Source organism: Nerophis lumbriciformis, linkage group LG07 (genome assembly GCF_033978685.3).
Source record: "Nerophis lumbriciformis linkage group LG07, RoL_Nlum_v2.1, whole genome shotgun sequence".
Classification (NCBI taxonomy): Eukaryota; Metazoa; Chordata; class Actinopteri; order Syngnathiformes; family Syngnathidae; genus Nerophis; species Nerophis lumbriciformis.
This window is the reverse complement of record NC_084554.2, coordinates 12,909,468-12,932,527: the sequence shown is the minus strand read 5'-3', so window position 1 is coordinate 12,932,527 and position 23,060 is coordinate 12,909,468. Positions and strand designations below refer to the sequence as shown.

At 39.9% G+C, this 23,060-nt stretch overlaps 1 protein-coding gene across 4 annotated transcripts in view; it reads right to left on the bottom strand.

Annotated features, from left to right (window-relative positions):
• The window catches only part of esyt2b (extended synaptotagmin-like protein 2b), a 93,933-nt gene that overhangs the window by 1,647 nt on the left and 69,226 nt on the right, over positions 1-23,060 (bottom strand). For all 4 annotated transcript variants that reach the window (XM_061965799.1, XM_061965800.1, XM_061965801.1 and 1 more), the window contains 7 exons: positions 14,787-14,861; positions 10,411-10,497; positions 10,197-10,346; positions 9,694-10,025; positions 6,229-6,327; positions 5,820-5,951; positions 1,220-1,325 (listed from right to left, as the gene is read on the bottom strand). In XM_061965799.1, coding sequence (XP_061821783.1) covers positions 1,220-1,325; positions 5,820-5,951; positions 6,229-6,327; positions 9,694-10,025; positions 10,197-10,346; positions 10,411-10,497; positions 14,787-14,861 — 981 coding nt within the window. The remainder of the gene's footprint in view (positions 1-1,219; positions 1,326-5,819; positions 5,952-6,228; positions 6,328-9,693; positions 10,026-10,196; positions 10,347-10,410; positions 10,498-14,786; positions 14,862-23,060) is intronic.

Genomic DNA, 23,060 nt, shown 5'->3' with positions numbered 1-23,060 from the left:
TCCGGAGCCGCATGCGGCTCTTTGATCACTCTGATGCGGCTCAGCAGCTTACTTGCTGAACCCCCCAATTTTCCCGTGAGACTTCCGGATGTCAGTGCCTCTCGCAGAAAACTCCCGGGATTAATATTCACCGATTTTCACCCTTACACCTATAATAAGGGCGTGCCATGATGGTACAACATTTGGCACTCTCTACAATCTGTATTAACAGCATGCCAGCCCAACATTTGTTATATAATATACATCTTCTGCTTGCACACGTACGTGACAGCAAGGCATACTTGGTCAACAACCACACAGGTTACACTGACGGTGACCATATAAAACAACTTTAACACTCTTACTAATAATGCGCCACACTTTGAACCAAAACCAAACAAGAATGACAAACACATTTCGGGAGAACATCTCCACCTTAACACAACATAAACACAACAGAACAAACACCCAGAATCCCATGCAGCCCTGACTCTTCCGGGCTACATTATACACCCCTGCTACCACCAAACCCCGCCCCCACCCCAAGCCTGCTCCCTCACACATCAACCCCCCCCCCCTCTCTGTGCGTCGGTTGAGGTGGGCGGGGTTTGGTAGCGGAGGTGTATAATGTATCCCGGAAGAGTTAGGGCTGCATGGGATTCTGGGTATTTGTCCTGTTGTGTTTATGTTGTGTTACGGTGCAGATGTTCTCCCGAAATGTGTTTGTCATTCTTGTTTGGTGTGGGTTCACAGTGTGGCGCATTATTAGTAAGAGTGTTAAAGTTTTTTTTATACCGCCACCGTCAGTGTAACCTGTGTGGTTGTTGAGCAAGTATGCCTTGCTGTCACGTACGTGAGCAAGCGGAAGCCCCATTCAACGTGTGGCTGATCAGGCACGCTGGTTGTAGTGGGCGCTATATGCTGTACCATCACGGCACGCATGACGCTGACAAGCCCTATTCATTTAAAATCCGCGTGCCGCACCAGCTTAAAAATTCCATAAAAAGGTGTGGGCAGCGTGTCTGAGACCCCTGGTTTATACATAGCACAAAGCAAAAAAAAAACTTTGTATGCAGTGTTATTTCATTTAAAATTTCAAAAATGTTTGCGGCTCCCATTGTTTTCTATAATTTGTGAAACTGGTCAAAATGGCTCTTTGACTGGTAAAGGTTGCCGACCCGTGATCTATCTATATCAAGAATATGTGACAAAAAAAACAAAAAAAAAACACAAGTCTTACTTTTCCAAGAAGGCCTTTGTGTTTGGACAATATGTTCCCTCCGTTCTTCACTGCTACATCCAGAGTTCTTCTGTGGAGCTCCACAGTAGACACACAGAACTCAAACCTGAAAGCATACACCCACGCACACAAACAATCAGAACACACACCAGTCTTTGACATCTTTCAACAAGTGAGTGCCTCCATTATTATCTATGAAAAGCAGTAGCAGACATAAGAGGGCGAGGCGTGTGTGTTAGTGTTGAAGTTTTAGGGTTTCTACTTTACTGCAATTATACAATGGTACCTTTGTTCTGTTTCAAAATGTCCAATAAAATCCGAATCATAAGGAATAAACAAAGTAATTTTCCCATAAGAAATCTTGTAAATCTAATTAATTTGCTTCAGACACCAACATACACTATATAGGGAATAATTACAGTTTTATATGCAAAAAAATAATGCAAAATTCATATGAATGGCAACTAAATGGATACATTTCCATGAGTGGAGTGGGAGGAGGGGAGGTAAGAGCCACATGGACGTCACTTTCATCAACGTGCTGGCACTTGCAACTCTCTATGGCCCCACGGTGGCTCATTTTGCGGTCAACTGTGTTGATTGGCAACACTAAATGGTCCCTAGTGTGTGAATGTGAGTGTGAATGTTGTCTGTCTATCTGTGTTGGCCCTGTGATGAGGTGGCGACTTGTCCAGGGTGTACCCCCGCCTTCCGCCCGAATGCAGCTGAGATAGGCTCCAGCACCCGCCGTGACCCCAAAAGGGACAAGCGGTAGAAAATGGATGGATGGATGTGTTAGTCAAAGACGTCTAAACGAGTGATGATGTCATAGAGGGGTGACAGAGCTGCGGGAGAATGTCTTGACTAAATTGGGTCTCTAAGTCCCCCTCCTTAATTACAACATTATTTCACACTTGTTATAGTTGTGTGGAACAATTTTTATACTATTTGACTCAAAACAGAATTTAACTAAATGCATGTTTTGGACTAAAACAAATAAGCGGGAAAGAACTTGTGCAACAATTAATTTCCATTGCAAAATACAATCAACATAATTTAAAAAAAACATATACAGTACAGGCCAAAAGTTTGGACACACCTTCCCCTCATTCAATGCGTTTTCTTTATTTTCATGACTATTTACATTGTAGATTGTCACTGAAGGCATCAAAACTAAGAATGAACACACGTGGAGTTATGTACTTAACAAAAAATGTGAATTATCTGAAAACATGTTTTTTATATTATAGTTTCTTCAAAACAGCCACCCTTTGCTCTGATTACTGCTTTGCAAACTCTTGGCATTCTCTCTGTGAGCCTCAAGCACACCTGTGAAGTGAAAACCATTTCAGGTGACTACCTCTTGAAGCTCATCGAGAGAATACCAAGAGTGTGCAAAACAGTAATCAGAGCAATATAAAACATGTCTTCAGTTATTTCACCTTTTTTTTGTTAAGTACATAACTCCACATGTGTTCATTCATAGTTTTGATGCCTTCTGTGACAATCTACAATGTATATAGTCATGAAAATAAAGAAAACACATTGAATGAGAAGATGTGTCCAAACTTTTGGCCTGTACTGTACATAAGCAAAGCCATGACGTCTAACTTTGTTAGTAATAGGGATGCAACGGTTTTACTATTACGTAGTAGCGTCCCGGAAAAGTTAGTGCTGCAAGGGGTTCTGGGTATTTATTCTGTTGTGTTTATGTTGTGTTACGGTGCAGGTGTTCTCCCGAAATGTGTTTGTCACTCTTGTTTGGTGTGGGTTCACAGTGTGGCGCATATTTGTAACAGTGTTAAAGTTGTTTATACGGCCACCCTCAGTGTGACCTGTATGGCTGTTGACCAAGTATGAATTGCATTCACTTGTGTGTGTGAAAAGCCGTAGATATTATGTGATTGGGCCGGCATGCAAAGGCAGTGCCTTTAAGGTTTATTGGCGCTCTGTACTTCTCCCTACGTCCGCGTACACAGCGGCGTTTTAAAAAGTCATAAATTTTACTTTTTGAAACCGATACCGATAATTTTGAAACTGATACCGATAATTTACGATATTACATTTTAAAGCATTTATCGGCCGATAATATCGTCAGTCTAATATTATCGGACATCCCTAGTAAAAATTAAATAATAATGAAATAAAATAAAAAAATAAAAATTATATTGAAAGTTATTTGTGTGTAAAATGTAAAAAAAAGTGCAGCAGTATTGCATAACTTGAGTCAGGTTGTGGGCAATCATCCTTTAGGGGAGCAAAATATTGTGTGTGTTTAAGTGTTTATATGAAGCAAAGTGCATGCCTGCAACTATGCCAATATCACAGTAAAAAAAAAATTTTTTGTATTGATATCAAAATGGTATCAATAATTGCTGATATACACCCTTGCAGTAGCGGTATCAGATGTACCTTGTTTTTTGTACGCCACACTTTTCATAGGATTCGGTTTTTGATAAATTTCAACACCAACTCGGTTATCCTACGGCCAAACATTGCACGCAGCAAATACGACTGCAAAAAAGGCCACCATGGGGGCCAGAGAACATAGTGTGGGCCAGCACTTTGATAAAGAAGGTGAGAAACGCTATTGAATTCACAAAGACTAAAAAAATTTAAATAATTTCCATAAAATGTACTTTATGTTAACAGTTTTGGGGGTCCGGACCATTTAAATGAGATTTTAATAATTTCTAATGGAAAAAAATTGCTTTGGTTTTTAAAGGATTCGGTTTTCGTCTCACTTCTTGGAAAGGATTATTACCAAAAACCGAAATACCCACTGTATATATCCTGCATGTTAAGTGAATTATATTTATATAGCGCTTTTCTCTAGTGACTCAAAGCGCTTTTACATAGTGAAACCCAATATCTAAGTTACATTTAAACCAGTGAGAGTGGCACTGGAAGCGGGCGGGTAAAGTGTCTTGCCCAAGGAGACAACGGCAGTGACTAGAATGGCGCAAGCGGGAATCGAACCTGCAACCCTCAAGTTGCTGGCATGGCCACTCTACCAACCGAGCTATACCGCATGCATCTAGTACAGGGCTATTCAACTACATAATGAAGAGGGCCGCAGTTTCAAGACCCCAAGGGCTCAGGGCCCGGACATCGAAATTTGGATGTTTCGTCAGAAAGTTCCTCCGCTGGTTATATTTCTTTGAGACTGTGTTTACTTAATTGCAAAGTAAACACATCGGCTTTCACACTGCACTGTCAAAAATTTCATTATTCTGCCCTCGCTACTCGTTTCCAGGGTGTGCAGATAGTTAACAGCACGAAGAAAAAGAAGCTCCAGAAGCTGTGTTGAGGATTGATTTTCCTTCTTTTAAATTGTTTTCCATTCTCAGTTTTATTTCTCTACACTTCTTCCTTCATTTTGGTTTGTAAGACTAATATAATATACACATAAAATAAACATAACAAAAGTATAACTTCCATTGTGCATTTTACATAAATAATGTCCATTGTGTATTTTACATATTGTCAATAGTGTATTTTACATAAATAAATAGGTTTAGTGTTAATATATTCACACAATAAACGTGTTTACACATATAGAAATTACACAACATTCACACACCAAACATTGTATGTGCCTTATCACTATTAGTGTTGTCGCCCTCTACTGGTCAAATTTAGCACTACATGTATTAAACGAGGTTTGATTGTTATTCTCAGACAAAAAAACAACACGACCACGAATACAAAAGACATCACAAAGTTAGCAATTTCAATACAGAACAAACTAAATAACTTTGTTTAAATTATATCTACCGTATTTTTCGGACTATAAGTCGCAGTTTTTTTCATAGTTTGGCCGGGGGTGCGACTTATACTCAGGAGCGACTTATGTGTGAAATTATTAACACATTACCGTAAAATATCAAATAATATTATTTAGCTCATTCACGTAAGAGACTAGACGTATAAGATTTCATGGGATTTAGCGATTAGGAGTGACAGATTGTTTGGTAAACGTATAGCATGTTCTATATGTTATAATTATTTGAATGACTCTTACCATAATATGTTACGTTAACATACCAGGCACCTTCTCAGTTGGTTATTTATGCCTCATATAACGTACACTTATTCAGCCTGTTGTTCACTATTCTTTATTTAATTTAAATTGCCTTTCAAATGTCTATTCTTGGTGTTGGCTTTTATCAAATACATTTCCCCCAAAAATGCGACTTATACTCCAGTGCGACTTATATATGTTTTTTTCCTTTTTTATTATGCATTTTCGGCTGGTGCGACTTATACTCCGGAGCGACTTATACTCCGAAAAATACGGTACTTTGTTGTCCAGTCGTTGTTATAAAGTCTGATTTTTTTTAATTTATGTAGATTTTTTTCCAAGTTTGAATGAGTAGTCTTCTTCTACTCACCCCACTGCTGCTTCACTGTGACACATAGGCTTCGCTGTTGCCCCCTGCAGGGTGGCACGAGTACTGCATAATGATCAACCATAGTTTTAATGGTTTCATCAAGCCTATTTCTGTGATGTTCGGCGGGCCAAATGAAAAGCCTTGGTGGGCCGAATGTGGCCCGCGGGCTGCGCGTTGATAACGCCTGTTCTAGTAGAATGACTCACGTATGATCATAAACAGGGTTGAGGGTCCTCTTCATGGTGCTGGTCTTCCTCCTGCCTGAGCGGCTCTTGTCAGGCAGCAGATAGAGGCGGATGAAGGGATCAGAGGCGTCTTTGGTGAAGGCGATCAAGTTACTGCGGACAAAAGTGTTTGGTCACATGTTTGCAGCTATTTGTGTACCTTCAAATGTCACAAGGTGGAAGGTAGAAAATGGTGTCAGCCGAAAGGGACAAATTGCAATATTGTTGGATGGCCAGGCTGGCTGACAATACCGTTGGGACCCTCCAGGGGCGATTAAGGCAAATCTGTCCGAGAAATATTGTCATATAAGATTGTTTTTTTCCACATTAGATCCTAAACACATTGGTGGATGACAGGTTCAAACCATGTGATGCAGCTTACGGAGCTCACCGGCAGGCGTGGGCCACCACGATGAGTTTGTTCCTCTGGGAGCTGTGTCGAACCGTCAGCTGGACCTCGCCCAGGGGGAACTGACTGGGGGCGGAGCCACTGTAAGCACATGACACTCAGTCAGTCACTTTCTGAGGCGTCAGATCATTATCAGCTAGAGAGGAACTCTACCAAGACCAAACAATGCTTTGAATTCTTTTACCTTTATAGATCGACTCCATTATTCGCTAAAAATGAAGAGCAATTACAACTGGCACCTTTGACTGGGTTTGCAAAACAACTGTCCCCTTTATCAGACAAGGAAGCATATTTTGACAAGTTTAACTGGTTTACTTCAGTGGTGTCATTTCCTACTGCTTTGTGTGGGCAACAAAATTATAATTAACGTGTTATTATCGTTGTTGAAAGACAATAAAGTGAACATTATTGTTTTACATTGTCACTTGAAACACACAACTAAAAGTCTTTTTTAATATTCTCTTGAAACTTCAAATATTTTTGTCCTCCGCTGCATACGTTAAGTGTGGCACCAGTGCCTCTGTCTGCAATGTTGTCTCACTCGCCATCTAACATTCTACGCTACGGAAGCGAAGCCAGGGAAATAAAGTGAAACGAAGCGCTCGGCTCCGTTTAATCAAAGAGAAAATCTCCCGGAGCAAAGGCCGCATAGTTGCTTTCCACCAAGTTTTGTCGAGCAAAACGGCGCTGTTGCGCATGAGACGACTTCGTCTCCAGGAAGTAAGCAGTGTTGCCTAAAATGCATTAACAAACAATGTTTTTTCGATGACTAAAAATGTAAATGGCATTACTAACCGTCTGAATTTTACCACGGTTTATCATTATACCATTTACCGTTACATCTCTAACGGTATAGCTCGGTTGGTAGAGTGGCCGTGCCAGCAACTTGAGGGTTCCAGGTTCGATACCCGCTTCTGCCAACCTAGTCAATGCCGTTGTGTCCTTGGGCAAGACACTTTACCCACCTGCTCCCAGTGCCACCCACACTGGTTTAAAAATGTAACTTAGATATTGGGTTTCAGTATGTAAAACGCTTTGAGTCACTAGAGAAAAGCGTTATATAAATACAATTCACTTCACTTCACTAACTGTAGTATTGATATGTTGGGTTTATTTGGCCATTTTTATACTTCAAATTTTAAGCCCAAAATACATTTAATATGCTTAAAAAACAAAGCAACAAAAACCTAAAAAAATGTGCAATAGACTGAAGCTGCAAACTTTTAAGCGCCATGTGGCAAAGCAAAACTGTGTAATGTACTGTAGTACATATATTAGGCATGAGTAACATATACTAGTGCAGGGGTGTCAAACTCATTTTAGCTCAGGGGCCGCATGGAGGAAAATCTGTGCACACGCAGGCCGGACTATGCAAATCATGGCATTAAAACTAAAAAATAAAGACAACTTCAGATTGTTTTCTTTGAATACTTTGGCCACAAATAGACCAAATACATTCTGAAAATATTACAATAAAAATATAGAAAAAAAGTACCGGCAGCGGTCAAGTTTAGATGCATGAAGTAAAGAAGAAAGTAAATGAATGTTTGTAACTGAATACATATACATATGCATAATACTGTGTTGTTTTTTTAAATTATTTTTTTGAATGAATTAAGTAACGTTTATGACAACCTTTTTCCAAAACACAATATAGAATGTGAGATACAACAGAATAATGCATACATTTATCATTTGTTTTCAAAACGGTTACAAAAAAGTGGGATCCCAAAAAGTTACTGTGGGACCCCATCAAGTCATAAAAATGGGGTCCCACTTTTTTGTAACAGTTTTGAAAACAAATGATGAATGTATGCATTATCCTGTTGTATCTCACATTCTGTATTGTGTTTTGGAAAAAAGGTTTATTGCTCGCCATGACGAAAACATTTTGAAAATCCTAGCGCCAACACTGATGGAGTATTGGCACGTGCAAAACAGCAGCAGGCGGATGTGACCTGCCAGCCGGTTCTGATAATGATCAAATATCATCCCGGGGGCCATAGATAACTTGACTTTGACACAAAGGTACTAGTGTATACAGTAATGTTGGCTTTTACACACATAGTTCATGTCAAAATACCGTATTTTTCGGAGTATAAGTCGCCCCGGAGTATAAGTCGCACCGGCTGAAAATGCATAATAAAGAAGGGAAAAAACATATATAAGTCGCACTGGAGTATAAGTCACATTTTTGGGGGAAATTTATTTGATAAAACCCAACACCAAGAATAGACATTTGAAAGGCAATTTAAAATAAATCAAGAATAGTGAACAACAGGCTGAATAAGTGTACGTTATATGAGGCATAAATAACCAACTGAGAACGTGCCTGGTATGTTAACGTAACATATTATGGTAAGAGTCATTCAAATAACTATAACATATAGAACATGCTATACGTTTACCAAACAATCTGTCACTCCTAATCGCTAAATCCCATGAAATCTTATACGTCTAGTCTCTTACGTGAATGAGCTAAATAATATTATTTGATATTTTACGGTAATGTGTTAATAATTTCACACATAAGTCGCTCCTGAGTATAAGTCGCACCCCCGGCCAAACTATGAAAAAAACTGCGACTTATAGTTCGAAAAATACGGTACTGCAACTGCTGTGCAATATAGTACAGTACTTTAGATTTTTTTAATTAAAAGTTCATATAACCAGTTATATGCTTGAAAGTACTGGACTAATAATACTTAACCCTCTGACCTTTTTGTCCTTTGAGATAAATGTTTGCTTTATTTTTGGCCATAACATAATTCGAAGCGCTAAGACAAACAAAAGGCGAGTGCCGCTAAGAAAAGGCATTGAAGCTTAGGGAAGGCTATGCAAAACGGAACTAAAACTGAACTGGTTGCAAAGTTAACAAAAACAGAATGCTGGACGACAGCAAAGACTTACAGCGTGTGGAGCAGACAGCGTCCACAAAGTACATCCGAACATGACACGACAATCAACAATGTCCCCGCAAAGGATAGCGACAACCTAAATAGCCTTGATTGCTAAAACAAAACAGGTGCAGGGATTAGTGCTCAAGGAAGACATGAAAAATACCAACAAAACAGGAAAAGCCCAAATAGGAGCGCAAGACAAGAACTAAAACACTACACATAGGAAGACACCAAAAAACTCCAAATAAGTCACGGCGTGATGTGACAGTACTTTGAGACAAGAGCTATAGTCATACATGGTTGGTTATGGTTTGAATTCTTATCAGCGAGAACAACTTTTTATTGTCAATATCAGCTGCTGAGTTTCATTTTTTAATGTTTTCTACTGGTGGTGTGCCTCCACATTTTTTCAATGAAAAAAAGGTGCCTTGGCTCAAAAAAGGTTGAAAAACACTGCTATAACAGACGACCGGGGAAAACTTTTACCAAAAAATCATAAAAAAGCGGGGTGTGCTAAAACCGAGGTACTGCCAGGACTGCTACTTACTTGTGGATCAGCTGCATTCGCTGTTGGAGCTCCAAAGAGGCGAAGGGCAGCGAGATGTCTGAGGCCAGACTGGGCGTGGACTCCCTGTGAGCCAGGTGCTTCTGGGACGCAGACATGCCCACGGTCAGGCTGGAGGTGGAGCGCAGGGGGCTGGCTGCGTACGGCTCGCCATCCCTGTGGTGCAGCGTGAGGGAGGAGGCGTGCGTGGGCGGCGGCGAGTCGGAGGTGGACACTCTCGGGGAAGCCGCGGCGGACGCATGGGGGAGACTGGACTTCCGGACCTTGACCAGGGAGGGCTGGTCAGAGGAGACCTGCTTCTCCAGTGACAGGATCTGAGAGGAGACGTGAGGTCGTGGATCGATGCCAAGTGATGCGTTCTAACAGCAACTTTCACAAAGGGATTCGATATGAAAAGGTGAATCTGGTACTGAAATGCCAAAGTGAAAGTGCAGCAATCCGATCAATGGGAACATCATTGTCATGTTTTTCTTTCGCTACCGTACCCTCAGGGCCATTTTCAGTTTGATGCTGGAGCTGGGGCCGGAGTTCCTCAGCGGGAAGCACTGTGTCAGCGTCATGTCGTCCTCAGCGAGGAGACCACTCAAGGGCACGCTCAGAGTCCCCAAAGTGCATTTGGCCTTGTCGTCTTTCACCTGCACACCGAGCACAGTGAGCAATCGCGCTGCCAAGGAAAAGGAGAAAAGCGGCAGGTCTTACCTCCACCTCGAGCTCCTGCCTCCTGGGATTGTGAACGAGGAAGGAGAAAGAATCCTCCCACAAGGGCTCTTTGGTCTTGTAGCGGATCTTTAAGAGCAGATAGGAAGTGGTTGGTTAAAAGACTCGCTGATGGAACATTCACTAAGTCTCCATGCACCAAATTAATCAAAGATTTTCATTTTCAGACCTATGTGTGAAGTCCAAGTGTCCATGCACTTTCTCTATTGGTCATACGCCATGTGCCTTCCGTACACTGGGGGGTGCTATTTCCTTTTAGCGCGGTTGTATTAATTCCTTTTCCGGTTGACCTATGACGTCACAAAGTAATCTGCGAATCTTTCAACTTGTTTTAAGTGATGTCCGCTGTAATATTGGCACAGATTACAAATACTACGTCTCTAATGGCTATGTTGATGTTAAATAGCAGACAGCATCAAGAAATGATCTTAGATTGCGCTACGAACATGACGCTACTACCAAGAATGTATCGGGGCAGATAGGGATTTTCGGACGAAAATAATGGAAAAAAAACGTTTGAATTAGAGATGTCTGATAATATCGGCCAGCCGATATTATCAGCCGATAAATGCTTAAAGGGGAACATTATCACCAGACCTATGTAAGCGTCAATATATACCTTGGTGTTGCAGAAAAAAGACCATTTTTTTTTTTTAACCGATTTCCAAACTCTAAATGGGTGAATTTTGGCGAATTAAACGCCTTTCTATTATTCGCTCTCGGAGCGATGACGTCACAACGTGACGTCACATCGGGAAGCAATCCGCCATTTTCTCAAACACCGAGTCAAATCAGCTCTGTTATTTTCCGTTTTTTCGACTGTTTTCCGTACCTTGGAGACATCGTGCCTCGTCGGTGTGTTGTCGGAGGGTGTAACAACATGAACAGGGACGGATTCAAGTTGCACCAGTGGCCCAAAGATGCCAAAGTGGCAGGAAATTGGACGTTTGTTCCGCACACTTTACCGACGAAAGCTATGCTACGACAGAGATGGACCCTAGCTTCCCTGGCCTGCTGACATCAACTCCAAAACTGGACAGATCAGCTTTCAGGAAAAGAGAGCGGATGAGGGTATGTCTACAGAATATATTAATTGATGAAAACTGGGCTGTCTGCACTCTCAAAGTGCATGTTGTTGTCAAATGTATTTCATATGCTGTAAACCTAGTTCATAGTTGTTAGTTTCCTTTAATGCCAAACAAACACATACCAATCGTTGGTTGGAAAGCGATCGCCGAATTCGTCCTCGCTTTCTCCCGTGTCGCTGGCTGTCGTGTCGTTTTCGTCGGTTTCGCTTGCATGCGGTTCAAACCGATATGGCTCAATAGCTTCAGTTTCTTCTTCAATTTCGTTTTCGCTACCTGCCTCCACACTACAACCATCCGTTTCAATACATGCGTAATCTGTTGAATCGCTTAAAAGCCGCTGAAATCCGAGTCTGAATCCGAGCTAATGTCGCTATACCTTGCTAATCTATCCGCCATGTTTGTTTGTATTGGCATCACTATGTGACGTCACAGGAAAATGGACGGGTGTATATAACGATGGTTAAAATCAGGCACTTTGAAGCTTTTTTAGGGATATTGCGTGATGGGTAAAATTTTGAAAAAGACTTCGAAAAATAAAATAAGCCACTGGGAACTGATTTTTAATGGTTTTAACCCTTCTGAAATTGTGATAATGTTCCCCTTTAAAATGTAATATAAGAAATTATCGGTATAGGTTTCAAAAAGTAAAATTAATGACTTTTTAAAACGCCGCTGTACGGAGTGGTACATACCCGGTAAAATACGGACGAAGGGAGCAGTACAGAGCAGTTGCGTCTCCCAGTCAGCAGCCTCTCCCCTTTCCCCTCTCCCACACACAACACAGGAGTTGACGACTGCTGCATGAGAGGTTTACTGGCGACGCGTGATTACCTCATCAAACCGCCGCGAGCGCAGCATAACAACAACAAAAGTGTGTTGTTGCCCGTGCTGTAGCCTGGCTAACAAGCGAGCTCGCTCGGTGACTGACTAACGACACCATGTCTATGGTTTGAGATTATTTTAAAGTGTCTTTGACGGATAAAAAACTGGCAAATTGCAATGACTGCAAAAAGTTGGTTATGCGAGGAGATACCAAGACGTCTTCCTTTAATACGAGCAATTTGATCTCCCACCTCTTCAAGAATCATAAGGAGATACACGATAAATACAAGCGGAAGATGGATGTGAGCCCAGTTTATAATTCCCTGTTATACAGTATGCCAGGCAGTCTTGCACTAAATGAGGACTATGTTATTGTTTACTTTATGACTCTAGTATACTCTGGACTGAAGCTGTGTGCCTTCATTGTTTTTGTAGCAGTTGTTTTGAGGCATGTTTAAAAAAAATAAAAAAATAATGCACTTTGTGAAAGTCAAAGTATAGTATTTCCCATAGTTGTAGTGGGTATCAGGATTATCTCAGGGAGAGCATGTCCCAAATTCCAAGCTGCTGTTTTGAGGCATGTTAAAAAAAAAAAATGCACTTTGTGACTTCAATAATAAATATGGCAGTGCCATGTTAGCATTTTTTTCCATAACTTGAGTTGAAGTTGTTCTCTTATTTTGGAAAACCTTGTTACATTGTTTAATGCATCCAGCGAGGCATCACAACAAATTTAGGCATAATAATGTGTTAATTCCACGACTGTATAAGTCGGTATCGGTAGATATCGGAATCCGTAATTAAGAGTTGGACAATATCGAAATATCGAATATCGTCAAAAAAGCCATTATCGGACATCTCTATTTTGAATATTAGAGCTGGAAAGAGTTTAAAATCCAAAGGAAAACACAGTTCGTGCCCCGACTGGTACTGTTCCAGATGAAGTTTGCTATTGTTCTGGACTATCTTGCCAGTTGTGCAGAATACAGAGTTATTGCTAAACAGTTTGGAGTGCACAAATGTAGCGTGAAGAGGTTTGTGTACGCTGTATTATTCACCTTTAATATACCTGCTTCGTTAACTTTAATCTCATTCGTATTTCATTCAAGAGTCCAAATTAGGCCAGCATTTTACATTTCCTTAGCTACCCTTCTTAAATAAATCTCAGTTTATTTTCTTCTACCATCGATGCACTTCAAAATAGTCTCTTCTTTTAATTTGTGAAGCAAATAAACATGACAATTATTGCTACCTTTTTATTGAATGGTATCTGCTTCCGGGTTGTATCCCGCGCGTTGAGACTGCCGCATGCGCGATACGAAAGGGCCTCTAGAGCAGTGTTTTTCAACCTTTTTTGAGCCGAGGCACATTCTTTTCATAAAAAAAAAAATACGGAGGCACACCACCAGCAGAAAAGGTTAAAAAATGAAACTCCACCAGGTTGTCGTGCCTTATTTTGAGTTTGTTGCTGTTTCATGTATGTCGTGCTTTAGTTCCTGTCTTGCGCTGTTATTTTGGTGACCCTTCCTGTTTTGTTGGTGTTCTCCTGTAGCAGCTTCACGCCTTCCTTTGAGCGCTATTGCCCGCACCTGCTTTGTTTTCGCAATCAAGACTATTTAAGTTGTGCGTACGCTATCCTTCTTTGTGGGGACATTGTTGATTGTCATGTCATGTACGGATGTGCTTTGTGGACGCCGTCTTTGCTCCACACGCTGTAAGTTTTTGCTGTCGTCCAGCATTGTTTTTGTTGACTTTGTAGCCAGTTCAGTTTTACAAAGCCATCCCTATGCTTCAGTGCCTTTTCGTAGCGGGACTTGCCTTTTGTTAATTTTTTTAAGCGTTACATACCTTTTTACCTGCACGTTGTCTCCCGCTGTGCTCTGCATATTGGGATCACGACAAACCATCCTCGACGCGTTACGACTTCTACAAAGCAATGAACTACCTGCTGCCACCTACTGATATGGAGTATTACAAGATTAGCCTGCCAAGCTCTACACAGCACAGGCACTAGACAACGGCACATTATTATGATTATTGATGATAGGCTCCAGCACCCCCCACGACCCAAAAAGGGACAAGCGGTAGAAAATGGATGGATTTGCAAAAAATTATTTTTCTAGACCAATTAGGTGAAGTTGCATAATTTCCCACGACACACCAGACAATATCTCACGGCACACTAGTGTGCCGCAGCACAGTGGTTGAAAATCACTGCTCTAGAGATCTGGTTTCCAATCGCATAATCCAAGTGTGGTAGTACGACTTTTCAAAAACTGAACACGATCAGATTAAGGTGTTCCCATGGGCTTTAGGAGGCTTATTTAGAGCCGAACTATTCGAGAAATCGGACTAATTTAGTGCATGGACACGCACTGACTGTTGCTTCGTCACAATCAAGTCGTTGACCTTCACTCATTAAAGCACAAATAATTAAAGGAGACCTACCTTGCTCTCCTGTGTCTTGTGACCAACAGTCAACTGGACGTAAGGACTCGGCTCACTGCTGCTCTTCTTGGCAGACTTGAAAGAATCAGAGGGGGATTATGATACTTGTGTTGCAACACCAACAGTATAAACTGGAAGTATAAACTCTTTCATAGCTATAATGTGAAGGGTCTATTTGGTCCAAGAACCTTTTTTTTTTTCAAACCCAAAAGAAGCTAATGACACAATTGAAATGATGCGAGATATACCACATGGAAGACATTAAGGGTGTTTATAAATGTAATTTATTAAATTTATAAACTTTATTATTTTATTACTGTAATTTTGTCATGCGCTCATGTTTTTTAGACAAAGCGTTCCGTTCAATTCTATTCTACTAGCATGTCTGCTATTGAGACAAATACGTCACGCATACCTGCCAACCTTGAGACCTCCGAATTCGGGAGATTGGGGGGCTGGGGGAGGGTATATTTATAGCTAGAATTCACTTAAATTAAAGCATTTCTTATATATATATATATATATATATATATATATATATATATATATATATATACATACACAAACCCCGTTTCCATATGAGTTGGGAAATTGTGTTAGATGTAAAGATAAACGGAATACAATGATTTGCAAATCATTTTCAACCCATATTCAGTTGAATATGCTACAAAGACAACATATTTGATGGTGAAACTGATAAAAAAAAATTTTTTGCAAATAATCATTAACTTTAGAATTTGATGCCAGCAACACGTGACAAAGAAGTTGGGAAAGGTGGCAATAGATACTGATAAAGTTGAGGAATGCTCATCAAACACTTATTTGGAACATCCCACAGGTGAACAGGCAAATTGGCAACAGGTGGGTGCCATGATTGGGTATAAAAGTAGATTCCATGAAATGCTCAGTCATTCACAAACAAGGATGGGGCGAGGGTCACCACTTTGTTAACAAATGCGTGAGCAAATTGTTGAACGGTTTAAGAAAAACCTCTCTCAATCAGCTATTGCAAGGAATTTAGGGATTTCACTATCTACGGTCCGTAATATCATCAAAGGGTTCAGAGAATCTGGAGAAATCACTGCACGTAAGCAGCTCAGCCCGTGACCTTCGATCCCTCAGGCTGCACTGCATCAACAAGCGACATCAGTGTGTAAAGGATATCACCACAGGGCTCAGGAACACTTCAGAAATCCACTGTCAGTAACTACAGTTGGTTGCTACATCTGTAAGTGCAAGTTAAAACTCTCCTATGCAAGGCGAAAACCGTTTATCAACAACACCCAGAAACGCGGTCGGCTTCGCTGGGCATGAGCTCATCTAAGATGGACTGATACAAAGTGGAAAAGTGTTCTGTGGTCTGACGAGTCCACATTTCAAATTGTTTTTGGAAACTGTGGACGTCGTGTCCTCCGGACCAAAGAGGAAAAGAACCATCCGGATTGTTACAGGCGCAAAGTTGAAAAGCCAGCATGTGTGATGGTATGGGGGTGTATTAGTGCCCAAGACATGGGTAACTTACACATCTGTGAAGGCGCCATTAATGCTGAAAGGTACATACAGTTTTGGAGCAACATATGTTGCCATCCAAGCAACGTTACCATGGACGCCCCTGCTTATTTCAGCAAGACAATGCCAAGCCACGTGTTACATCAACGTGGCTTCATAGTAAAAGAGTGCGGGTACTAGACTGGCCTGCCTGTAGTCCAGACCTGTCTCCCATTGAAAATGTGTGGCGCATTGTGAAGCCTAAAATACCACAACGGAGACCCCCGGACTGTTGAACAACTTAAGCTGTACATCAAGCAAGAATGGGAAAGAATTCCACCTGAGAAGCTTAAAAAATGTGTCTCCTCAGTTCCCAAACGTTTACTGAGTGTTGTTAAAACGAAAGGCCATGTAACACAGTGGTGAACATGCATCTTTCCCAACTACTTTGGCACGTGTTGCAGACATGAATTTCTAAGTTAATTATTATTTGCAAAAAATAAAGAAAGTTTATGAGTTTGAACATCAAATATCTTGTCTTTGTAGTGCATTCAATTGAATATGGGTTGAAAAGGATTTGCAAATCATTGTATTCCGTTTATATTTACATCTAACACAATTTCCCAACTCATATGGAAACGGGGTTATATATATATATATATATATATATATATATATATATATATATATATATATATATATATATATATATATATATATATATATAGTACAGTACACAGTAATGAAAACACAGTTCTACTAACTGTACTGTACTTGCTGCTTACTTAAAAAAAACAAAAAAACACTTACCTTTCACTATTTGAGTAGCCTTTGTTCTGCCATTTGAGTACTGGCGAGCGATCTCTGAATCCGGGAGCATATCCTTCACGGATTTGTTGAAAACATCCGCAAATGAGAACGGGATGTTGCTTGCAAGGTGGCCCATAATACTGCGTTGCCGCCGCCTTGTGCTTCTCTGACCGTTCATGAGTGACTATATCCATTCGGTCACCGTGTTATGGGTTATACATAAACCTATGGATAACGGAGACATATACTGTATAATAGTCTCCTTTTCAGGTGAGAGGACGCTAAAGGCACCCCAATATTGTTTGGCCGGCTGGAAATTTTGGACATTACTACTTGCCGTAGATTTGAAGCAATGCATGATGGGAATCCGGATGTTGTGTGTCAGTGTATTAACGTGCCAGCTGGAATAAACACACGCTGAGAAATAGCTCCGTGCCTGCCTACTTTATGGGTTATAGATAAACCTATGGATAACAGAGACATACCGGTATATAATAGTCTCCTTTTCAGGTGAGAGACGACGCTAAAGGCAGTGCCTTTAAGGCACGCCCCCAATATAGTTGTCCGGCTGGAAATCGGGAGAAATTCGGGAGAATAGTTGTCCTGGGAGATTCTCGGGAGAGGCACTGAAATTCGGGAGTCTCCCGGAAAATTCGGGAGGGTTGGCAAGTATGACGTCACGTCAGGTCTTCAATACCGATTTTAAGGCTAAAAGCCAAATAGCGATATTTTCCGAGCTTATTTTACGTGACTTCATTGAAGAACTATGATAAGAAAAGTTGAATTGTAATCAGAGCTACATTTACTCTGTTACATTTACTTGAATAACTTTTTGGATACATTGTACTTGTCAGAATACTTTTAATGCAACATACTTTTTCCCTTTTTTTGTGCAAATTTTTGTGGAAAATAGCCCTACTTTTAATCCGTCACATTGAGCTTCATTCCGATCGCTACATTTATTTATAGCATCATCATATTTATTTATAATTTATAATGACTCTTCAATGTTAACCTTAAAAACTTGGGAAAAGAACATTTAAATCATGCAATGTCATTTGTCATCTTACAAGAATTCCACTTCCAAATTAGAGAAAACATGTTACAATAAGTTAGATGTTCTTTTTATGTTTAAGCTGTTTTAGCCCTATTATAACGTCATCAGCACATTACACCAGTTTTTTTCATAGTTTGGCCGGCCATGCGATGTTATACTCAGGAGCGACTTATGTGTGAAATGATTAACACATTAGCGTAAAATATCAAATAATATTCTTTAGCTCATTCACGTAAGAGACTAGACGTATAAGATTTCATGGGATTTAGCGATTAGGAGTGACAGATTGTTTGGTAAACGTATAGCATGTTCTATATGTTATAGTTATTTGAATGACTCTTACCATAATATGTTACGTTAACATACCAGGCACCTTCTCAGTTGGTTATTTATGCCTCATATAACGTACACTTATTCAGCCTGTTGTTCACTATTCTTTATTTATTTTAAATTGCCTTTCAAATGTCTATTCTTGGTGTTGGCTTTTATCAAATAAATTTCCCCCAAAAATGCGACCTATATATGTTTTTTTCCTTCTTTATTATGCATTTTCGGCCGGTGCGACTTATACTCCAGAGCGACTTATACTCCGAAAAATACGGTACATATTGTAGTAACAGACACATTCATAACAATATGATATAATGTGTGTATCATATTCTGATTTCCACAGCGCATTTATTTTTGTTTCCATTTCCGACTACCGGCAACAAATGTGTGTTCCTACCTCCGGAAACAAACGCGACTGTTTTCTAATCATGGCAGACTTAGTAACGGACAACGAAGACGACTATTTTTGGACTGATGAGGATTCACAGCCTTATTTTTTTGAAGCTGAATACACGGAGGATGAATTACTGTTTATAGAAGCCTAGCAGGAAGAAGAGGGCGAAACGTTGGAGCAGACGGAAGCCGAGAGAGTGAGGTCGGCGTGACTTTGATGCTGTAAATGTGGAACTTGTGGAGCTAAGCTATTTCGACATTAATGGCGTGCTTACCCAAAATAAACCGGGAAAAAACGTCCCTAGCCAGCTGGATCAAATACACTACTGTCTATTGAGTGAGTCACTATAATATTGATCATGATACACGCAGCACGTCATGCTTAATACAACTACAGTCCATACGCTGTCTGGCTAGCTGTGTACAAACAAAACATGAAATAATACTTTACAGCTACCGTAATATGATTGTTCATGTTTTTCAGTCAGTACAGATTGGTGTCTTATTGCATTGTGCATTATAGAGATGTCCGATAATGGCTTTTTTGCCGATATCCGATATTCCGATATTGTTCGACTCTTAATTACCGATTACGATATTTTTTTCCCGATATCAACCGATACCGATATATACAGTCGTGGCATTAACACATTATTGTGCCTAATTTTGTTGTGATGCCCCGCTGGATGCATTAAACAATGTAACAAGGTTTTCTAATATAAATCAACTCAAGTTATGGAAAAAATGCCAACATGGCACTGCCATATTTATTATTGAAGTCACAAAGTGCATTATTTTTTTTAACATGCCTCAAAGCAGCAGCTAGGAATTTGGGACATGCTCTCCCTGAGAGAGCATGAGGAGGTTGAGGTGGGCGGGGTTTGGGGGGGCGGGGTTGAGGTGGGTGGTAGGGAGTAGCGGGGGGTGTATATTGTAGCTCCCGGAAGAGTTAGTGCTGCAAGGGGTTCTAGGTATTTGTTCTGTTGTGTTTATGTTGTGTTACGGTGCGGATGTTCTCCCGAAATGTGTTTGTCATTCTTGTTCGGTGTGGGTTCACAGTGTGGCGCATATTTGTAACAGTGTTAAAGTTGTTTATACGGCCACCCTCAGTGTAACCTGTATGGCTGTTGACCAAGTATGACTTGCATTCACTTGTGTGTGTGAAAAGCCGTAGATATTATGTGACTAGGCCGGCACGAAAAGGCAGTGCTTTTAAGGTTTATTGGCGCTCTGTACTTCTCCCTACGTCCGTGTACACAGCGGCGTTTTAAAAAGTCATAAATTTTACTTTTTGAAACCGAAAATTTCTGATATCACATTTTAAAGCATTTATCGGACTGCCGATATTATCGAACATCTCTAGTGCATTACAAACACAAATGCGCTTCGAGTGCTGACGTAGCTGTAGTTAGCTTTTACGGCAAATTCCGTAGCACGCACGATGTGTTACTACGCTAGAAAAAGTTCTTACAATAACAAGTTCTTACAATACCAATGTCGCTACAGCTTGGTTATTATACAGGTTACGGAACGTAAATGAAGTATTGTTGGTGGTTTTTGAATGCATTTTAAAGTGATTTAGAGGTAGAATGGATTGCTCCATGTAGTTGCATTGCTAGCCACCAAGAACGAGACGATTTTTACATGATAGACTGCTAAAAAAAAAAAAAAAAAAAATGTATCTTCTTGTCTCTCATAAGGATTGTGAACGATAGGCAATATTCCAAAATAAGATCACTTCCCCTTTAAGTAAATGTAAAACGTTACTGTTAACCTCTAGGAATGGACATAACTTTGTTATCCAACCATGGGAGGAAGAAGAAGTGGATGACATTTATTGAATGAAAAAAATAAATAATCAAAAACATGACTGAACTTGTAGCCAACTTGGCAAAGCAGTTGGAGCGTAGCACTGCAAGTCTGCTCCATACTGAAGCAGATTGAGCCGATTATGCCAGCTATTATGCCAGCTATTATATGCCGGCGGACATTTATTCATGGACATATGGAGAGGCTGAATCTAAAAGTTTATTTATTTATTTTTTAAATGCATGTCATGTGTTAAAATTGTGCTGTTGATTTTGATTTTAAATTATTTTAAATCATTTCAGTGGGCAACGCTGTTTCGCAATACGAGTTTTTGAGGTCCGACCTGCATCACAGAACCAAATAACCTTGTATCCTGATTAAATAAGGACAAGTCAAACACATTGAATATAAATATGTAAATACTAGAGTACAAATTTGAACTGAACTGCACAATTCATAAGTCGTTTGTGGACATTGTAATAACTTATTTGTTAAGGTTCTATCGATGAAATGTACGCTATCCCTTAATGTTGTTGAATTTAGCATTACCTAATATTAATATTAAATTGTATTTGCCAATTGTTGACGCTGTGACATCTTTTGAAACATTACACATGCTTTAAAATGCCTTTTCTAAGGCAAAAAATACACTTTTGGAAATGAGGCAGCTTACCATTTTGGTTAAATCCTGGGATAGTCACACGACTGTCACATGAGAGCCACTTAAAATGTTTCCTACATACACGTCACTTAGGCTCCTTATGGGTTCCTTTTATAAGGCACAGTGTTTCAATGCAACATGTATTTCTTTCAAACACTTCACCCAGCAGGCACAAGACATTGATACAACGTTGATTATACATGCATGTTCTTTAAAACGGACTTTGAAACAACGTTGCAAAATAGTTGTACTTGTAAATTGAGACAACGTTGTTGTCTAACGTTGGATCCACGTTGTTTGTTGGGAAATGACCAAATTTCAATGGTCAAATTTTTTTTTTCCTTTTCATTTATTGATTTATTTCAGGCAATGCCATAAAACAGTACAAAGTTGACAGACAACACAATATAATATAAATTAATATAGTGCAAAAGGTAATGTATAGTATGTAATGCATGATTGTCCAGTTTTGCCTGAAAGGGAGTGGGAAGAAGATCATTTATTTAATCCCACCCCCAGTTCTCCGTTCGGTGATTATTCACATGAGTTTCACTCTTACTTTGTTCAAGGATTATAATACAGATGTTGTATCATAGTGGCATTACCACAGGTAACAATCATTATTACACTGTATCAATAACTTGTATCAACAATGTAGGAATAATGAATATACCAACAATGGTAATAGACAACATAGCAATAATGGTAATAGACAACATAGCAATAATCAACGTCACAACCTGACATTGAATAAACGTCGTCAAAAAGCATGTTGTTTCAACTTTTGGAATTTGTGTTGTAGAATTTTGGTTGGGAAATGACCAACATTCAATGGTCAAATCAACGTCACTCCCTGATATTGAATAAACGTCGTCAAAAAGCATGTTTCAACTTTTAAATTTGTGTTGGGGAATTTCAATGGTCAAATCAACGTCAGAACCCAACATTGATTAAAGGTAAAAAAAACAACATGTTTCAATGTTTGAGTTGCTCAACATCAGGACCTAATTCAACAAGTTCTCAACGTTGTTTTCTTGTCTTGTGCCTGCCGGCCTTCTAATGCATGCACCTTTTGTTTCATGCAACAGCTCATAATACATGCACCAGAATTACATATTGTCCTTTATTCTTACCATAATGCACTCAAGGCTTCTGTTAAGCAGTACTATGTTTTGTATTATTTGCTTGGATTTGCTTAGATTGTTCTATTGTTTAGTTTAGTCTTTATTTGAAGGGACAGTGCACAGAAACATTAAGATCAAAGACAGTAATGTTCTGTACCAGATTATAGCTAAATAGCTCATTTCCATCTGCAGTCCCTGTATTGTATTTCCTTTCAAATAACAGTGTGCCATTCTATCAATATTCTGCTTTGTTTATTGGCTTACAGTGAAGCTTGCAGTCAACAAAAAAGTGCTGACGCTTAACAGTCGCCTAGACTGCACAGCAATGTGTTTTATAGGGAGTATCGTAACGCAATGAGTTTATGTGGACTTATTAAATAAAATTAGAATGTGCCACGTAGAGCACAAGTAATGCAGAGAAGCTGGAACAGCCACTCTACTAATGATGTAACCAGGATGAGGACAATGATAAGCTTCTGGTGGCTGCAGGGTTGTAGTTGAGATGAAAGCAAAGATGCTGTTAGTATGAAACCTCATGCAAGATAAGCTTAAAGGCGCAAACACACAAGCTCATGCTCATTCGCTGTGTCATGGAGCGTCAG